Genomic DNA, 21837 nt, shown 5'->3' with positions numbered 1-21837 from the left:
GCATCGGGTCAACATTCTGTGATTTTGGGCAAATCACTTAATCTTCCTGTGCCCATGGACAGTCCCTGAATATCCTCACTGGTGATAAGCCGCAATATATAAATCTTCGAAGGTAGTAACATCACATACCCCTAGGCCTCCAAATTTACAAAGAGGCCATGCAACACAGAGCGGCGACCAGTGTATACTATAACTTAACCTTTAGCCAAATATATATAATATATATAGAAAATGTGATGCTGTTCCCCAGTGACTCCAGATAAGCACATATCAACACCTACTAAACGAACCAAACTAGCAAACGCTAAGCCATTTTTGCTTGTTAGTCGCCTTAGTTAATTTAGTTTAAGTTGCATGGAGTTGCAACAAGTAACATATTTTTAGTAATTACTTTCCGTAGGGTGTGCACCCCGATTATCAAACTCAGAATATTGATGGGACACAACATCACAGACAAAATATTGGAAAAAAAATATCGACAAGTAAGTCTAGAAATTCTGTATCTAACTCCACATATATATGTTCCTACACCATACATATATATTCAAGGTATGTAGAGGTGGAGTTAGGAATAGTATGTCTATGCTTCTTTATATGCACCTACCTTTTGATATTTTGTCCCTCTTTATTCTGTCCTCAATATTTTTTGCATCATAAATATTCTGGGGGGTCGATGTTCATTAGTGGAATCTTCCCCTAAATGCCCCTATTTGATGAATCTGCCCTTGGTATCATGAGTTTTTGAATAATAATGTACGGCTAGTGCCTTTTCATGGGAAACAAAGAGGAGCTTCTTGGTGTTAAATGAAAGTATGGTGTTTTAGCTTGAAAGGTGGTACAGTATACAAGCAAAATGGCGGTCTGATTTAACACTCACTACTGACACCCGCTGGGATCTGAAGGCTACACATTCGAAACCGCCAGCCTGGCATGTTGCCGAAGTGAATATCATAACATTTTTACAATAGTATCATCTTTTCTTTACAGCCCTTGGACATGGCTCGGTATGTCCAAATATTCTACTGTACAAAAAGAAAGTTGTCGTTATTTATGTGTTTTCTTTTATTGCAGCCCCTTCCCGGAAATGGAGAACAGTGAGTGGGTATGGTAACCATAAAGCATTTAAAGGGCCAAAGGATGAAATATTTTTTCTTAAACACAAAATGTTTCCAGTTGTTGGAAGTAAAGTGACTTTTTGGGGTTATAAAGAGTTACAGATTCCAGCTCTGCATGAAAGATGTTTAGAGTAACTTGATTTAGGAAAGATAAGAAAGCAGAACACACAATGGTTGATTTAAGCAGATATGACCCTTTTGAGTATAAAAGGAATAGAACATATATTTATTTGCCAGTTGTTAAATATTAGCAGTTTGTTCACCAGTCCAGAATGCACTTAATTGTGGCACAGTGCACAACATATTTTGAGATCATAAGTGTAACTTATGATCACAAAAAGGTAAAGTTTGAAAAATATCTTATATCTCACAAATTGTGCCTGATTGTCAGTACAGTTTTTGGAGTGGGAAACTGATGGTCTCAGATGATAGGTGTCCAGAGGGAATGTGGTAAACAACTGATAAGTTGTAACTCAGTCAGTATTCACTAGAATTCCCAATGGATTGTCATAATCATTTTCCACACTTAAGTAGCAGAACATGCTGGATTATTAGTGCCAAATCGGAGTGAGCGTTCCCCAAAGAATCTCATCATTTCAGGGGCTAAAGGGGGCTTTTAATTCATTGAAAATGGTTTACCTTGAGAGGAAAATCAGAATCTGTATCAATCAATCAATCAATTAATCAATCAGGGATTTGTGAAGCGCGCTACTCACCCGTGACGGTCTCAAGACGCTGAAAGGGGGGAACTGAAGGTGTGCTGAGTGGCGGAACGTCTGATATTGAGCGGGAGTTTGGTCCAGGTCTTTGCTGTGATGTAGGCATAGGCTCTTCCGTCAGTTCTGGCTCTGTGTATGCTCGGGGTTTCGGTGAGGGTGAGGTTGGCGGAGCGGAGGTTTCTTTTGGGAGCATGGAAGGAGAATCTTTTGTTGAGGTATTGGGGCTCGGTGTTGTGGAGGGATTTGTAGGCGTGAGTGAGTAGCTGGAAGGCTACTCTCTCCTCAACTCTCTTCATACTGAGTTATGTCTGTATGCAAACTCTACTCCACATTATGGGGTGATGTGGAATTCAGTTCCTGGCTGGTGCTGCTAACAAATATCTAATGAATGGGACATGTTCTTTGGAGACCAAAGCTAAGTTAAAGGATTGCTGTCCGAAGGACTCGTGCCCCCAGCTCATAAAAATCAATAATGTAGAGCTCAGATTTACAAAGGTTTTGCATCGGTATTGCAGCCCTTTTTTGGCGCAGACCCAACACAAAATCCATTTTGTTTACAAAGCTATGCAAATGTCAATATGAGTAGCTATATAAAAAATTAGAATCAAGCGCATCACAGCGCATAGGGTTACTTTGTGTACTTTGTGGTAGGTAGGCATCCCAGGGGTGGTACATGGGTGTTGCCCTGCATTCATCCATTGAATTTGACTCAAACCCATATTTACAAAGAGTTGTAGACATGGCTTTGCATCAAAATGGTGCACCTGACTAATGCAGGCATAAGGAGGAGATATTTCTTTATTTTCCGTCATAATTTAGTCTTTGCATTAGTGCTGCTTTCCGCAGTACACAACCAAAGTGGAAAAAACCAATCAAATATATATATATTTTTTTGCAGGAAGGTGTCCTTTCCAGCAAAAAACAACTATGTTGACCATAATTCAGGCATTCTTGCACTATGGCAAGGATGCATGTATGGGTGTTAGGCAGCCCTAAGTGTTCCAGTGAAGCGAAAGAGCAGAACTGTGCCAATGCTTTGAAAAAGTGATACATTTTTGCACCCTTCCTTTCACGCAACACAGATCAGAAACTGCACTGGCTGTGTTGCACTGTGTTGTGTGAAATCTTTGTAAATTCAGGCCTAGGTGTTCATCTGGATAAGCACATGTAGCACAGTGCAGTGGACCATGAAAACACATTAGACTGGATATAACAAAAACATACACTACCTGAATTGAAAGCGAAGGTTTTTGAGGCGGTATTAAACTCCAGGGCGAACTATGCTAAGTCACAGCCTCTGGCATTTCTAAATTGTTGCTAGACAAGCTCTAGGCAGTATGAAATGCCATGGCCTGTCAAATATTCTCCATACCAACTGTAGTTTACCTAACATATTAGTAGTAAAAATACAAGAGTGACTAAAACCAAATAATGTTGACGTTTTGGTGTGTACTTAAATGGCAACACCCATTCTAAATGCATAGCTGAGCCCTCTTTTGGTATCTTACACACACACACACATAAACGCCTGCACACATATACAGATACATTCACTAAATCAATTATGGTGACAAAACAACACCTAAAAACATTAAAATTCACTAGTTTTGATTAGGTAAACTAATAATAACAATCACCCCTGTCATGCACTGCCTCTGACCTTACATATGACATTAATTATGACATGTTAATTCAAATCATTGACATCACTGATTACATTCTTGATGACATCATCTATGACAGTGCTATTGATATTAGACTGCGCACTGTAAGCAGGTTAACACATAGGGAAAGGGGGGCTTACAGCCTTATGGAGCAGAACTGCCCTCACTTCACTTATTGTGCAGCTTGTACTATGATGAGAGTGGTCACCGGTCAATGACATGGACTGATACTGACACATAAAGAAGAAAAATGAGCATTTGTTTGACAAAACACATATGTTAAATCCTTTAGCAACTATGTGACTGTAGGGTACAATAAATCCAGGGATTATTGTGAAGAGGCATTAGGGATGCCTTGATTGGCATTGCTGAGACTACATTGTTTTGCATGCCAATAGCTTAAATAAAATGTATTAATCTAGGCTCTCTTGGTCGTGGTTTTCGCTGGGCATGCAACCTTCTTCGAGGTCTACAACACCCTAAAGCCAAAGCGACATTGTTTTTGGGATAGGGGACTTAGACACCACCTCTTAAAGTCATGGACACCATAAATGGGAGAAAACGACGCTTGTAGAGAGAGGCACATGCACTAGAATGGGTGTGAACAAGATCAAAACAGTGGGTCATTGACACCAGGACAGGTATGGCTCTTGGACATGGAGACACAGTCACTGGTATAAGGAGCTATGAACCTATACAAACAAAGACTTGGACATAGTGACACAGACATTGGGAAAGGAAGAAAAGGGCACTGTGGCTGGAAGACGCAGACTCTTGGTGGTGGAGATCTAGGTTTTGGAACAAAAAAGACATGACTACTCAGATATGAAAAAAATTAACCCTGGGGTGAAGAAGCATGGTCACTGTGACTGCTATACAAAATGAATGAATGAATGTACGACTTTTAAAGCGCTAACTTAGCCCATGGGCATCAAGGCGCAATAGATCAGTGGGACATGGTGATGGAATCTGGAGCAGAGAGACACAGACACTGGCACAGGGAGACCTGGAATTTGGGATGGTGGAAATTGACAACAGGGTGACTTGTGACCAGGCTAGAGAAATTGAGTCCCTTTAACAAGGAGAGATGGAAATGATGATAGGGAACCAGGACTACAGAACTGGCAAGAGTTAGTAGCCTTGAAATACCATCTACATCTGAGAAGGAGACAATGACAGTGGAAGAGGGAGACACTAGCAAAAGGATATAGTGACATTAAGACTGGGACAGGACAACATGAATGCAGATGCAAGGAGACACAAACACAGTAACTATGCGATAGAGACAACAGTGCAGAAAGACACAGAGGGATATATTACCAGGGCTGAACTAGCCATTATGTCATCAGACTCTTTCCCAGAGGGTACGCCATTGGAAGCCAGTTTTCCAAGGCTTAGGGCTGCCTTTGGTACCTTTTCGAATCTATTCAGCTCTGCAGGGCATAAGAAGAGAAAGAGAGAGAGAGAAAGAGAGAAAGGCGTAAGAGAGTGGAAGAGGAAAAAGCGAGCATGAACAGAGGGCAAGCAGAGGGAGAAGAGAGCGAGAAATTGAAAACGAATTGATATATCGAAAGAGCAATACAGAGAGAGGGAGAAAGGGAGTTGGGGTGGGTTAATCATTTTTCCATGGCTACTTATAGTTCCCAGTTTGGCCATGATATTCTAAGGTTTGCACAGATACTCATCTAATGTAGTGTAAATCTGTGAAGGCTTCTAGCCTTTTGTAATGGATTGTAAATCACTGCCATATTCTGAGTCACGTTGCCTCACATAAATAACAACAAAAACCAATGGTAAGTCTATCTCATAGTCTAGGCCAGTAAGACACAGATAACAAGACCATTAGCCATAGGCACTGTAACAGGCAGACACTGATGAGAACAAGACACAAGGATCATCCCCCCACCAACATACAACCTGTCTATTCCTGGTATAAATGTTGTTGGGTATGAAGGGTTCACAGAATGGTCAACACTAATACAAAGTGAAATATGAGAGTTGGTTGGGAAAATGGTTCACTCAGAATTTTTTACTATCCACTTGAGTAGAAAAGTTTACTGTGTAATTTCAAATCATATCTTCTACCAGGACATTTCTACCCTGGAGGAAAAATACCCTTCACCGAGGTGGACAGCATTTTCCATAATGAGGGAGTTCTTTAAGTACCAGGAAGGGCAATGACTCTTCTGTACATTGTCCCAAATCCTGAAACTATCATTCCGTGTTTGGGACACCTCCTAATTAAAATCTTTGTGAATGCTCATTAATCCCATAATCATATACGTTTCATTCATTTCATTCATTTCATTTCATTTCATTTCATTTCATTTCATTTCAAGCAAACAATATCTCTATATGTGGCTTACCTTACATCCTTCACAGGCGTGCACTCCATAATGGAACCCCGACGCCTTGTCCCCACACACTCTGCACTCTATCGCCATAAGGGAGTTGGAGGCATCTTCAGGAAGTTTACTGTAAGAATGATTTTGTTCCGAATAGTAAGGAGGAGATGGGGGTTCCAATTTTATTGAATCTGTTAATTGAAAAAGAGATTAGAATGTGAGAATGGTGCATCTCCTTGTCACAGTATTAATGTGTTAAACATGTTAGATATGAAGACTATAGAATTGTCTGATAATGCATAAATGTCTTAAATATCTCCTATTGTTTTCATAGGTTTAATTCAATATATATAGGCAAAGGAGAAGGTGTTTGTTTCATATATATATATATATGAAACAAACACCTTCTCCTTTGCCGGAAAGATGAGAGGGACACAGCGGAGCACGGTAAGGCAAGCTTTAATAATCTTTATGGCATGACGCGTTTCGGAAGTCTTCTTCCTTTCTCAAATGCCGGAATTCTCGTAGCTGATAAGACTACATGTTTGTCTTTAAATAGTCCAACCTTTACTTCAATGAAGTGAGTGCACCTGACTCCCGTGATCTCAATCTCCGCCCATGCAGTTACGGTTGAACAAACTGCATTTCCCTCAATGCAGCACGGTGTTGGGCCGGGGAGGGTGAAACTTGTGTCCTGGATTGAAATAATTCACAGTGAGTGAAGGGCCAATTTTGAGAGCGAGTCAGGCAACTGGTGCAGCCAGGTGAAAGAAAGCTGCCTCGCGTGCCCCTACTTCCAGCCGCACTTTCCCATCTGGGGCCAAACTGGAGACGACAGAACAGTGTACACGCCTCTCCATACAGTGATGGACTGATCCTGCCAGCAGTTCTTCATATATATATATATATATATATATATATATATATATATATATATATATATATATATATATATATACTAGCAGCCCATCCCAACGATGTCTGGGTATGAATTGCTGCCGGCCAGTAGTATATTGTTTTGTAGGATTTCGTTTTGATAGCATTTCTTATCTGTGACAGGCCTGTGAAACGCTCCGATTCACAGTGCACTGCTGATGCACTTAAGAGTGCACGTTCAGTAGTGTGTGGACTCGAGTTTCCCTACTTTATTTTTCCTTGCAATATTATATAGCGCGATCTGGACAACATGGCATGAGCACAATTTACATTACAGAAGAACACGTTCATTTGTGGTAGGCACGGGGAGACAAAGCGATTTGCCTGTAATCACAGGATGTTGAGCTGATGCCGAGATTCGAATGTAGCTCCCCAGCTCTAAAGTTCGCAATTCTAGAACTTGTGGCGGGAGGTGTGTCTAAAAGTGTATGTCGGTGCTGGCCATCAATGAGAGAGACCTGTGCATTTTTCAAATCGGTGGTGAAAAAATATGAGTATGTTGCTGGAGATGTGGCCACTGTGCCACCAATGTACTTACCAGGGGAGGGTAAACACCCATTATTAAACAACTTTCTTTCCGCATACCATCACTCCGCATACTTTTATTACGAAAGTACCATGACTCCGCAATGCCATTATAACGTATGGCATTACATTTTATATGCTTTTATCACGCATACATTTACAACGAAATTCGTTGTAAATGCATGAATGGTAAAAGCATGTTGTTTCTTTAATGTTTGGATAAGGTAAGTATGGGTATAGGGGTATATGTTTTGGGGTACTGAGGTATATGTTTTGGGGTGTTTGGGTATTTTAAGGGTTCAGATATAGTTTTGGGTTATGGGCAACAGGGGTAGTTTTAGGGTTTAGGGATAGGTATGGGTTTTGGGGTACAGGGGTAGTTTTAGGGTTTAGGCATAGGTATGGGTTTTGGGCTACAGGGGTATTTTTAGGGTTCAGGGCTAGGTTTGGGTTTTGGTGTATAGGGGTATTTTTAGGGTTCAGGGGTAGGTTTGGGTTTTGGGGTACAGGGGTATTTTAAGGGTTCAGGGCTAGGTTTGGGTTTTGGGGTACAGGGGTATTTTTAGGGTTCAGGGCTAGGTTTGAGTTTTGGGGTACAGGGGTATTTTAGGGTTCAGGGGTAGGTTTGGGTTTTGGGGTACAGGGTTATTTTTATGGTTCAGGGCTAGGTTTGGGTTTTGGGGTACAGGGGTATTTTTAGGGTTAGGTTTGGGTTTTGGGGTACAGGGGTATTTTAAGGGTTCAGGGGTAGGTTTGGGTTTTGGGGTACAGGGGTATTTTAGGGTTCAGGGCTAGGTTTGGGTTTGGGGTACAGGGGTATTTTTAGGGTTCAGGGCTAGGTTTGGGTTTTGGGGTACAGGGGTATTTTTAGGGTTCAGGGGTAGGTTTGGGTTTTGAGGTACAGGGGTATTTATAGGGTTCAGGGCTAGGTTTGGGTTTTGGGGTACAGGGGTATTTTTAGGGTTTAGGGATAGGTTTGGGTTTTGGGGTACAGGGTATATTTATAGGGTTGTGATGGGTTAGTGTTTAACACCTTGGCTGCTAGGCGTTTTCCCGCTGTGTGCTGGAAATTGCTGTTTTACTTTATTTATGACGAGCTCAGCTCGTCATCAGCACAGCTCAACTGTGCATCATGACGAGCTGAGCTCGTCATCAGCATCGAAAGGGTTAAGGGTGTTGGAGTATATTAAGGAGTAAAGGTGGGTTATGACTTTGGGGTGCAGGGGTATTTAAAGGGAGCAGGGTGGACACCCGGAGCTGGAATGTACAGAACCTGGGAAGAAACAACAATGAAATATTTGGCACAACGCTCGCTTTTTTCCGTAATCCCGCACCCTGGACACGCCCACGCCCCCAGCACACGCCCACAGCACACGATATGAGACATGGCATGAAGGGCGGAATGTACCACACACCCCCAGCATTTGTCACGCCCCCAGCACACGCCCACAGCACAACGCAGATACATCCACAAGGGACTACTTTGCTGGTACTGTTCTTTTACCTTTTAAATGTGTATGGCAGCGTCTGCATAGCCTATGTTCTTCTGCTGCAACTGCCCTTTCCAACACTGTCTTGGGTGTTGTGATTGGTGCTGTGGTTCCTGATATTACCCGCCTCAAAGGTTTGGGCTCTCTCTTTATTATATTAGTATAGATATATATTGTGACTTCATGACTAAAGTACCCACTGCAACATATTATAAGGATATTTAAAGTCACTGAGATCTGTGACCATAGACAGGAAGGCAAGGTCTCTTTATAGGGTCACAGAACTCTGTGATGACTTGCAATATTCTCTTAAGATATTACAGGGGGTTTGTTATTTCTTATAAGCCATGGTCACACCATGATCCTTCCCACAAACCAAATACATCATTGGTGTCTTGCTCTTTCATATGAAAGAGACAGTACATTTGAAGACATGAAAAATAAAATGTGAATGTGTAGTGGAAAAACTTAAACACACAACAAAAACACGTTTAAGTAATTTGTGGCGCATAGACATTAGTATCAGTTTATTGTGAGTCAGATAAAAAAATGCTTCATCTCAGAATGTGTAGAAACATGCAGAAATTCTACATTTCATGTAATAATGTACAGCCTGGAAAAAAATAAGCCTCTCCTTTCTGTTGATTACTTTTACTTTAGAAAAACATATCCAAACAAGGAAAACACAGTTTTGACTTGCTCCCTGTAAAGTGGCCAATCAGAGCATATCGGGGCATCAACAGCCTTGAAACAAAAAATTTCCAATAACCGCTGAACAGATGCACACCAAGTCACAAAAAGCAAATTTTCTGAGTAGTGTTCTAACGTTTTGCCCAATTTGGTGTTCAGCTTTTTTTCTGTTTCTGCTACAGAAGTTTGCTATGGGAATAAACATTGGAAATCAGCATTCTAGGATCCTCCTTTGCTTATCCCCTTTCCTCGGAGGATCACCCTGAAGCTTTCAAGGAAGGAGCTGGATGTGTGTACTTTGTTTCGGAACGTTTTGTGCAAATTAGTCAAACAGCGCTACATTTTTTTGCAAATAAAAAACTCTTTCCAATGGAAACGCTATCACTACACAGTGATGACCACTACTGTGAATATATATTTGCACACATGGCTTCATGCCAGTTCGGACCCTGACATTGCCACTGCTCTTCCTCCTGGATTTGTCATCGCCAGGAAAGATCAAGACACAGGCAAAGGGGGAGGGATTGCTATAATTTAAATCTACTCATTTCTGTAAATTTGAAGCTATTTCAATCACAGAGTGTGAAGCGGCTTTGTTTAAACTCTCTGTATCCCCTCAGCTGACCTTGTCTGGCATTTTAATTTATCGCCCTCCGGGGAAGTCCGGCCCTTGGGTCTCCCCTTTCCTTGACCTTATCACTCCCTTCATTTTAAAGGCAGCGAATTTTACAATTCTAGGTGACCTGAACCTTCACCTCGAAGATAATCAGAATAACATCTGCCGTACTTTCTTATCCGATCTGGAGGCTTTAAGCTTACGGCTTACGGTTATGCAATCAGGGCCCTACTCATAAGGCGGGACACCTTCTGGATCCAATTTTGTTCAATCTTTGCTATGACTGTAGTACTCCTGCACTTCAGTTAGACTGGTCCGACCATTTTATATTTCCATTCAACCTGCCGCCTTTTACATCTCAGGTAGTGGCCTCTCCTACTAGCTCTGGTAGTCTGTGATCTTGGGGAAGTTGAATATGGAGTCTTTTAACACTATTCTGTCTACTAGCATACCTGATGTCACTTTACCTTTGCTTTCATTAAATACTGCTGTCTCTGACTGGCTAACCAATGCCATTGACATTTGTCTACCCCCTGTACCTAAACGCAGCTTTACTCATCACCCCCCTGCCCCATGGTTTACAAACAATCTTAAAGTTATTAATATTAAGTCCAAATGTAAAGATCTAGAGAGAAGATAGAGGAGATTGTACTCTTTAACTCGTAAAGATGCTTACAAAGCTGCTCTTAAAAGTTATCATTCAGGGTGTAAAGAAGCACGCATTTCTTACGTTGCTAATACAATCACTAAGGCATCTAATCGTCCTTGGGCTCTATTTTCAGTAGTAAAGAAATTAGCAGGCTCTGATACCATCCCTCTCCCTCCTATGCTCGATGATAATCAATGTAACAACATTGCTGACTTCTTTATCCAGAAGGTTGAACTCATTTGCAAGTCACTTTCTGCTCCTTCCCCTTCCTTGTGTAGTATGGCTTCTTCATTTGACCCTAAATATCACAGTAATTGTGACCAGATAGCCAAGATTTTTTCCTGGCACCCATTTGAAGAGACGTCTTTCCAAAATTGCTTAAACAGTATTAAATCTGGGTCTCCTCTTGATACTTTGCCTATTAACATCCTTTGTCAGCCATATATGAAGGCGTCCTTATAGATCTTCTTAACGCCTCTATGCGGTAGGCCTTGGTACACCCCGAGTGGAAGCGAGCCATGGTCATCCCTTTATTGAAAAAGGCCGGAGCAGATCCTTCTATACTATCTAATTTTAGACCTATATCCCTGCTTCGGGCATTCTCCAAAATTTTGGAGAAACACATCAATACTCAACTGACACAACACATAAACAAAGTTGGCTTTCTTCATTATTCACAATCTGGGTTCAGAGCCAACTTTTCTACTGAAACCGCTCTGCTTGGGGTCACTGAGAAACTGCGCCAGCATTTAGATTAAGGGGAAACAGCGGCACTCATTCTATTAGATTTGAGTGCCTCATTCGACACAGTGTCGCATAACATCTTGCTTAACACCCTTAGGTCTCTTCGGCTGGACGACACTGCCTTATCCTGGTTTGCTTCATTCCTTGATGGTCACACTTTTCAAGTTTTTTTCTGCTAAGGCATCATCTAAGATCTGTGTATCAGCATATGGAGTCCCACTGAGATCCATTTTAAGCCTCCCTGCTTTTCAACATCTATGTCAGACCCCTGGCAAAGATCGTGGAAGAGGCGGGTCTTCCCTATATATGTATGCTGATGATACACAGATTGTCTTTTCGCTTTCCACCACTAAAGACACTACGACATCCGCCCTTCAGTGCGGCCTACTGCAAGTGACAGAGTGGATGCGCCTTAAATTTTTTAAGTTAAATGGGGATAAGACCGAGGTCCTTATCCTGGGCTATCATAAGGACCTATGGGGCCCTAACTACTGGCCTCAGGCAATGGGTTCCTTTCCCCTACCTTTCACCCAGGTCCGTAATCTGGGCATCATTATTGATGATAGTCTCTCTATGAGACAACAGGTGGCGAGTGTTGCTGCCATCTATTTTACGATCTTGAGGTGGCTTCGTAAGATCATTTGGATGCTTCCTGCCTCAACCCAACGCACGGTAGTCCAGGCACTCATCACCTCTCGCCTCGATTACGCCAATGTTCTCTATCTCGGTAGCTGCCAAACGGTATTGAGAAAGCTACAGGTAGTTTAGAACTTCTTTGTCAAGGTCCTAGACAGGCTTCCATCTCGCCGTATTTACGTGACGTTCACTGGCTTCGAATTGATCAAAGAATTAAATTTAAAACCCGGTGTTACATCTTTAAAATCAAACAAGGTGTGGCACCAGCGTACCCGCAAGAGCTCATCCATCCTTACTTTCCTTCTCGTCCCCTGCGTTCTACAGCCCACGGAGACTTTGTGATTCACAGATTTAAACTTGTAAGAATGGAAGGCCGTTCCTTTTCTTGTCTTGGCCCCAAAATCTGGAATTCTCTTCCGGTGTCCTTGAAGAATGACCCGTCTGATCGGAGCTTTCGAAGAAATCTTAAAACTTTGCTCTTTTAGTAGCAAATGGTTCTTGACTGCTCTTTTTCTAGCAATTTGTGTGCTAGATGCCGGGAAACCCTTTTTGGGTAGCTGCGCGCGTTACAAAACAAATGTAATAATAATAATAATAATAATAATATCCTTTCATAGCCTAAGTATTTTAAAAATGACTATTACTTGCTTCACAGATCCAATATTGCAAACACTTGTCATAGAAGAAACCAACTAGGCTCACACTCACAGTTGATGACATGTTGTTTCCCTGGGATACTTTAACCTCTTGTGCTTGGGCTAAGATGAAATATTTTTTGTTAATACGTTCGAAATTTAAAAGACAGCATTGTTTGAACCATACACACAGATCTGCTGAGAGTGAAATACACACTTTGGGCCTCATTACAATGTCGGTTGGAAAGGCTCCGAAAGGTATTCGTATTTTTCTAACCTGTGTCGGAACCCATGTTTCCGACCAACTCAGAAACATTTCTGACTGACCGATTATGATGGAAGGTAACCGTTTGTTTTTTTCGACTCAGTTCTGACTGTCATTTAGAGACTCTGAGTTAGTCTAGGCTGAATCATACAGCACTATGGACCGCATTTCCGACTGGCATATTACGATGTCTGATTCGGACAGCCTTGTCGAATCGGTGTGTCCGCCACGGAACAGGCGTCAGAAAGTGACTTTGGGGGCCCGTAGCAGGCCCCACTTGACCCAGAGACCTCCAGTTGGGGTCCTTGGGAGTATCCAAGTGATCCCTCATTAAAAGCATGCACCATGGTGTGCCTGTGACACGGTGCAAGGTTTTCTGCAACCACCCCTTTTTTCAATGGAAGCCTGTTTTGTCAGTTGGAACACAGGCTCCCATTGAAGTAAGTGGGAGTCTGACCGAACAGTGTTTGGAAACATCGTGATCGGTTGGTCGGACTTGCTGAACCAGACTCAGTAGGAACCGATTCCGAAGTTGTAATGCTTTCCGACCGACATCGTAATGATGCCCTTAATTATGATTTTTGAGGGAATCAAAACAGCTGGGAATTGTGATCCACTGAAGGCTATCACTTCACTCAAGGTTATCACTTATGAGCTCAGCCCCTCTCCACACTCAGAAATTGCAAAAAACTGAATATTACACTCAGCATATCTGCATATATATAATATGCAGGCAGAACCACTGGATAAATGCAATTTTGTGCTGTGAAGTTGTCAGGAAAGGCGATTACATTTTCCTACACCTTAAATTGACATTTCGGGACCTTTCTCCTAACTATGGTGCATTTCTTACATATAGTCTCTTTTTTGAGGGTAGCATACATTTAGATGTGAGAAAAGACCTGTGGTGGACTATCCCTACTGCTGCAGGATAGTTAGACTTTTTCCATTGTGAAATATAAAACAGAGGAAACAGAGCATAGATGTATTGGCTTTTGTAAATATAATTACAAAAACACATAGATTGCTCGCTTAAAATGCTTTGTACAACAAAATATTTATTTTACTTAAATTGTTTCGATACCAAAATTCAAAAACCTGAACATCTTCACTATAAGTAGTTCATTAAATGAAAGGCAAAAGTTCTACTTTCATCTATTAAATCTGACACATTTGAGAACTTTAGAACAGCGAAGCTATTCAAAGTTTTCCAACCTTGCCGCGCTTTGTTACTGAAAAGATCGTCCGCTGACACAACTGGGAGGTATTCCAACTGCAGAATGTTTTGTTCCTGAAGGAGATGACCGCCTGTGCCTGAAAAACAGTGGCAACCTTCCAGGAATGTTACTTGGCAGGCAGGGGCCAGGGCCGGGGCTTGGGTGGGATCTAGATCCCCACACCTTACCTTTGGGGATTGGAACATAGGCTGGCCCAGGAGGAACTTGGTTGGGAGGTTGATAGTCAATATGACAGGAGTATGGCAAAGGACTTTCCAGGGGTGGATATCTGATGGGGTACTGCTGCAGATCAGGAACCGTCTTCCTGCAGCACCTTCAGAAGGGGGAACAGTGTTGTGCTGCCAAAAACGACTGCTGAAACTCCTCCCACATTTATTAATTTGTTTTCAAAACATCTGATAGAAGATAAATACTACCCAGATACAAACATCTGTATCCCTGCCCATGCAACCACTATTCATAGGCATCTCATGGAGAAACCACGATGAGAGTACTTTACCATATGTATCTGTCTCATATTGCAGTGGCGGCCGGCACAGGTTAGAGCGGTGAGGCGGGGCAGGGTGGGAGAGGGAAACAGAAAACGAAATAAGTATAATCAAATAAATAATATCTATTCCATGGCCTTTGACTTCCCCTTCCCTGCCCTGTCCAACCGCCCCACTGCGCCTACCTTAGCCGGCCACCGCTGCTCATATGTTGTGGTGGCAGATGTGGAGTTTTGCAGGCAAGATTACTGACAAAAGGCAATGACTTTCAGTATATTTTCTCCTAGGTTTTGGTGTCAGTCAATGCATTCGGAGCTGGAGCTCTGCTGGTAGGGCCGGAACAAGGATTCAGGCCGGGGTATCATTTGGTACAGCCATTATCAACTGACAAACTTCGAATTTCTGTCACGCTAGTCTGTCAATGTGAACAGATGTGCATGTCTACTTGTTATAAATGTGGACGCCATCAGAAGAATTCGTTTTATTGAATACTTAAATGTTACATTACAGTAGTGAACTTGATCAAATGGATGAGGGTAATAATAAAGAAATGTAATCTAACATATCACAACAGTAGCGGTCGGTGGTGGGAGTGCTGCCGGGCGGTGACGTGGGGTGGGGGAGGGGCATGGTGGGGGGTAGTAAATTATGGAATACGGCCAAATACAGGTAAGTAAACATATTAATGAATAAAAACTAATTTCGTTGCAGGCACTGCATCGCCAAATTCGATGCAGTGCAGGCAACGATATTCGTTTTATTTATTTATATGTTTACTTGCCTGCATTTGGCCGTATTGCGTAGCTCACTACCCCCCAGCCTGCCCCTCCCCCACCCCACGTCACCGCCCAGCAGCACTCCCACCCCGACCGCTACTGTATCACGAAACTTATTTATAAAACCTGATCTAATTGTTGATTATACTACGGCTTTTGAGTCTTCGTTACGTGAGATGCACCAGGCACAGTGTGGAGCACAGAAAAAAAACGAATGGAATTTGTCTGGTGTCAAATACTGATGAAGGTATTGAGTTGAGCTCCAACACGTTGCTTAGAAACTGAAGTACACATAGGTCTGATCCAATGGGGCTTTAAAGTGTTGCAAGAGTGCTGCCAGGTCCCTGCTCCTTGAGCACTGAGAGAACGGTAGGCCGGAGGAAAGAGCCCTGAACAGTAATGAGATGGTCTTCAGTGCTCTGTTTTTATATTTCAGATGCATTATGAGAGCTCACTGGCCTTATAGCTCGTGTATGATGCTTTATTTCCTCTATAGAGATGGAATGGATTCATTTTATCCTGGTGTTGCCATAATGCCTCCAATTACTTTCTACTTTTTACTGTCAACTGTTTAGGATAGCAGTGGCGGCTCCGTCGTTAAGGCGGATGAGAGTCTCCCCACTAAAATAAGCCCCCAGAGATAGAAAAAATAAAATGGTAATAAAGTCAATTCATTTTATTCTTCAAAACCCAGTGCGGAGTCGAGCGTCAGGTTGGGGGGGGAGCTTTCTGATTTCTGCTGCCGCTAGTCAGGCAGTATAAGGAAGCAGTGATAGGAAGGGCATTTTGGTGGACATATCTTTTTGGCTGGCCGCCTTGCTACCGCCAGCTAGACATGCGAGATAGCATAGGGTTTCAGTGCCCTCGAGAGCGGTGAGAAAGTCTGCTCCCTCCAATCCTGGCTCTGCTCTCATGCAGCATGAGAGCAGCACCAGGATTGGTTACTGTAGTTTCCTGTAGCCTGCCTGGACAAGAACCAAGTGAGGAGGAGGAGGACGTCGCACCAAGAAGGTAAGTTGAAATATATTTTCTTTCTTTCTTTTTTGACTTTTATTTTTAACTCCACCGCCGCACCACGCTGCTAAGATGCCAGCAGCTACTGCAGGTTAGTGCAGAAAAGCTTTATGCGTTCCTTCAGAATCCCATGCAGTAATCTGATTGAATGTAGAAGAACACACATATGCTTAGTGACCAGAATCTCTGTAAGTAAATACATTTTATTTAACTCAGCGAACAAAAAAATGCACCTGCTTATTTGCCAGCAGGGCGTTTTCTCTTACACACTAAACTGAATAATGAATTGGTCAGTGCTGGAGCAGGTTATCTATAGCGGATGGATATAGAGAGATAAAAACATGTACATACTTTGACATTCTTGCATTTTCAAGTCATATTTAAAGTCGAACTCTTCCTGCTCGATTCTCGATAAGGGAATCTCTTCAAAGTGTCCACCCGAAATGCTGGTAAAGTCCACCGTGTTGAAGGGCTTAATGTCATAGCCCTGGGAGAGGTCGTTCATGGCCGCCAGGTCCACCGAGCTGACTCCGTAGTTTGTAGGCCAAAATGGCATCTCCATGTCCACCATTTTTTGTCCTGAGGCGAAACAAAACACAAAACTGAAGAGCTGGCCATTGCTTAAGTACAATTATATCAAACAGTTATGTCCAAACCACATGGTAATTCAGGCTGTGCAAATTAGGGTTACAAAAACAGTATATTTAATCAAAAAACATTGCAGAAATTGTAAGAAGCGTGCAAAGCAATTAATAGTGGCGGGCTGGCACAGAAAATAGGAACGGACATCAAAATAAAATAGACCCCCCCACTAGTGAATAGATAGATAAAAAGTGGCCCATGCTTGCAATTGTGCCAGTTTTTAACTCGTAAAGACACACTGTATACGGGATCGGCGAGGTATGGAAGTGTGCATGGGTTTGAGCTTGCTGCAGGCAATGTTGTTTTATTATTTGAGAAATTAACAGTGACAATGGCAGACCATAAATCAGGACAACAAACAGCCAAAAAGCCACCCAACACACCGACCTGTAAGACCAACTTGTTGGGCACTGCCTGGTTGCCAATCCAACCCTACATATCATGAACTACCAACATTTAAGATGCATGGTTTTTACAATGTCCCACATGTAGAGGATCTCATCAGCCACTTGAATATACTGGGCCTGATTCACAAGGGAACTTTGCACAGTCTTGGGGGAATCTGTGCAGTCAGGGCGGAGATTCCACCCCGAACAAGGAGACTCCCCCACTACTGCGGGCCTCCGCCATGAGTACAGCAGCCCTTTGTGAATCAGGCCCGCTGTGTGTGACACTAAATGGGGTTTAGCACTGGGTAAAGACATACAAGTGGCAGTAAGTCCAAACATTACATGTATTTTGCATGGAAGTATCACCCAGTTGCGTGCCTTCATTGGCGATTGTATTCCATGCAAAGCCAAGTGGGTGGCGTTAACTGATCTGGCTTTGTGTGCAGCACTTGGGGTCTTTACACTGTTGCTGACTCATTATGCCTGCATTGTATGCATTACCTGGTTTATACTACATGATGAGGTGCCCCTTATTGCTACATATTTTATCCTAACAATGGTTCACTGTGTACATGAAAACATTTTTTGAAAAACAAAACATAACAGAGACATATTTCCACAGTAAATAATTAAATCAAACAGCAATGCACACAAAAATGAAAATGTGGCCCATATACAAAGATACCTAGAAAATCATACAAAATGTATTCAATATAAAAATATCGTGAGGCTCAGACATATAAGCTGGTACATATAACAATTGGTGAACATACATGACCAGACAAGTGGCATACAAAACGAGGTTACATGAAAGAAGGAGTTCCACAACAATCCTGGAACTACAACAAACAAAACAATGTGTCCTCCAAAAATGACGGCCACACTTGCGTCGACAACGTTTCGACCTTTGTCATTAGTACACCATCATCTTCAGGACAAGTAAATAACTGAGCATCCCACCTGACAATTTCTAATCACACAAAGACAAGCCCAGGAATAATCGATGCTTGTATAATTAAGTTATGCGTGTATCTCAAGGGGGGGGTGCGCCTGGCAAATCAGCGCCCATCATTTCATTTCTCCCATAACACACGTAGATTCAATTCCTGCAGCAACTCAGTTGCGAGCTGGGAGAGCTTACTGTCGGCCACCATACATAGCATCCACTTCCGACACAAAATATTATTGGCACCTGTTATGGTCTGAGTGCCTTAGCATTACATACTGTCAGATTGTGTGGTGTGAGCACCCATACAAAACTATAGTACATCTGTGACCTAACCAGTCCTTGACATTAGTTTAACACGATTGCATTCAAGGTGAATCCTTTGGAATACAAACACCTCAAAGTGATTTGTGGTGGCGGAGTACAGGGCGATCTGGAAGCAGATGGACAGTAAGGGTACCTCTGCGGCAGAAGGAGACAGCAATACCTCTGCCTGGCACAGTAGGGGTGCCTGAGCCAAGAACCTGGAGCCGAGGGGGTTCCAGGAAACAACGTCGGCGCCCCGTTAGTCCTTCGGGCGGTCGGGGGGCCTGAACCGACCGGGGGTGTGCCTCATCGCTCCGCCCTGACAGGGGGGGTGGGAGTAAACGAGATAACTATCAAAGTATTGCACCGTCAAGAGCATCGACTTACCGTGCAAAATGGCTCATTGGGCATGCGGGTCAGCGAGGGGCTGCCGCTTTGGATCGCCTGTAAGATGACCCACCTATCTGCTACTTGTATGCAAATAAACCTGCACCACCGTTTTTCCCACAATTATGTCTCATGAGTCTTCTTGGTTTGTAAGGTATGGGGCGCATGGTGGAGCGAGCGATGGCGGTGTGGGCACTATGCCGCTGGCCGCGCGACGCGAAGGGGAGATAACGCGAGACAGCGTCCTAGTGACACATGCCTCGCGAGCAGAACGTCATCAGCGTGCCGGACAGGGTGCCGCCCCCTTTTGGAGGTGGCCAATGCAAGGTGAGCGTGTAAGGGGGGAGGCGGACCCAGGGCCTTTATCTAGGTCAGCGTGGCTTTGTCCGCCCTCTTTCCGCCGCGTTTCGCCTGACTGCTCTGCGCTGTTCCCACCCTGGCCCTGACCCAGCAGCAGAGCAGCAGGTGGTGTGAGCAATTAATGGTCTGTTTTGTGTTGCAGGCGGAGTCACAGGGCGATCTGGAAGCAGATGGACAGTAAGGGTACCTCTGCGGCAGAAGGAGACAGCAATACCTCTGCCTGGCACAGTAGGGGTGCCTGAGCCAAGAACCTGGAGCCGAGGGGGTTCCAGGAAACAACGTCGGCGCCCCGTTAGTCCTTCGGGCGGTCGGGGGGCCTGAACCGACCGGGGGTGTGCCTCATCGCTCCACCCTGACAGGGGGGGCGGGAGTAAACGAGATAACTATCAAAGTATTGCACCGTCAAGAGCATCGACTTACCGTGCAAAATGGCTCATTGGGCATGCGGGTCAGCGAGGGGCTGCCGCTTTGGATCGCCTGTAAGATGACCCACCTATCTGCTACTTGTATGCAAATAAACCTCCACCACCGTTTTTCCCACAATTATGTCTCATGAGTCTTCTTGGTTTGTAAGGTATGGGGCGCATGGTGGAGCGAGCGATGGCGGTGTGGGCACTATGGTCTGAGTGCCTTAGCATTACATACTGTCAGATTGTGTGGTGTGAGCACCCATACAAAACTATAGTCCATCTGTGACCTAACCAGTCCTTGACATTAGTTTAACACGATTGCATTCAAGGTGAATCCTTTGGAATACAAACACCTCAAAGTGATTTGTGAGATGAAAGTCCAGGAATAGCAAAGGTTTGCACCGAGAACATAGGGTCTGTGTAAATTTTAGGCGAGGTGGTAAGTGCAGGCACCTGGCCTGGTATTAGCATCAGAGGGAGCCATGGCCTGTCCTCTGTTGCGTTGTGAGTTCATGAATGGACCAAAAAGAATTCTCAGACTTATTTTTCAGAGCTGAAGAAGTACTGTCAGTCCTGAGCAGCTGCCTTTGTAAGGACACCTTTAATCGCCACCAAAGATGGCAGGGTGAAAGATTTTGTATCATTGTCAGAAATTTCTTACTGGCTAAATGTCCTGCATCCTTTGAAAAACAGGTTTGTCGTAAAGACTCATTTACTTGAGATAGTTCATAGGAATAGGCGAAATGAACATTTTGCCCACGTGTATATTTCACACAAAAATATACAAAATGAGTGAAATAGGTTGGGATAGTCATTTGTTTTGAAAACTGGGTGTGAGGTATGTCCTATAAAACTCATGAAAGAGCCCTGCTCAATATATTTTCCAGTGGCATCTCCTCCGCTAAGGTGGGGGAGTGTTGCCCACTGTGCAAAAGGAAAAATATAATGACAATAACATGTTGTTATCTTTATATTATTCCTATTGCAATCAGTGGAGGGGCTGGCCAAAGGAGGGGGGAGGAGTGATTAGCACTCCCTAAGTGCGTATGACTCTTTGGACGGCCCTCTTGGGCCGGCCAAACAGTCATGCGCACTTTGCATTTTCCCCACCAGGCTGCATTACACAGCCTGGTGAGGAACATGCACAGGCTCCCTGTCCGTCGCCGCTCAGACCAATCACAACGCTTCATCGCAGCATTGTGAGTGGCTCAGGGGGAGCCTGTGTACCCAGGTGCTTCCTACTGCCGGCCGGGACTGGAGACAGGAATAAGGAAGATGGAAGAGGACGGAAGAGAGGGGGCAGCCAACCGTTCCAGGTAAGTCCTTTATTTTCACCCCCGCCTCACCATCCCAATCTGGTAGCCGCTGTTCCTGATATTTTCTACACATTTCATAAAGCCATGCAGTGAATATTTCTAGCATAAGTCCTGGTGCAGAGGCAATCAGACATTTTTAAATACCAGTGAGATAATTTCTGGTCGCACAAGGCTGCTGCAGGTGAAAATTATGTGAAAACTAACAGTTCCCTTTGCTAGCCCGATGCAGGGTTAATTGTGTTTATGATTGTTGAACCTCTTTGAGAGATGGCTGCCAAAGTCTAGTATAACGTTAAATGAAACTGCCAAAGATGAAAACTGCATTCATAGTATGACATTATCTTTTGCTTTAGAATTAGCATGTTTGAAAGTAATAATGTTAATAGTTTTCATGGCTTCTTGTGTCTAGTCAAAACTTTGACTTACACTTTGGCACAGACGTCCTCCATAAGGCACCTCCTGGGGGACTAAGGAGTGTCAGTGATAAAAGGGAGAATTTATGTTGTAGGAACAAATACCGAACTAAAAAAAACAAA

General features: G+C 43.4%; 1 protein-coding gene across 1 annotated transcript in view; it reads right to left on the bottom strand.

Annotated features, from left to right (window-relative positions):
- Positions 1-21837, bottom strand: part of PPARG (peroxisome proliferator activated receptor gamma) — a 219712-nt gene that overhangs the window by 102661 nt on the left and 95214 nt on the right. Inside the window, exons 2-3 of the mRNA XM_086938962.1 lie at positions 16897-17124; positions 5865-6034 (exon numbers count right to left, since the gene is read on the bottom strand). Of these exons, the coding sequence (XP_086795088.1) occupies positions 5865-6034; positions 16897-17116 (390 nt within the window). The 5' untranslated portion in view covers positions 17117-17124. The remainder of the gene's footprint in view (positions 1-5864; positions 6035-16896; positions 17125-21837) is intronic.

Source organism: Lissotriton vulgaris, chromosome 9 (genome assembly GCF_964263255.1).
Source record: "Lissotriton vulgaris chromosome 9, aLisVul1.2, whole genome shotgun sequence".
NCBI lineage: Eukaryota > Metazoa > Chordata > Amphibia > Caudata > Salamandridae > Lissotriton > Lissotriton vulgaris.
The sequence above is the reverse complement of the archived record's forward strand: the minus strand, read 5'-3'. Positions and strand labels throughout refer to the sequence as shown.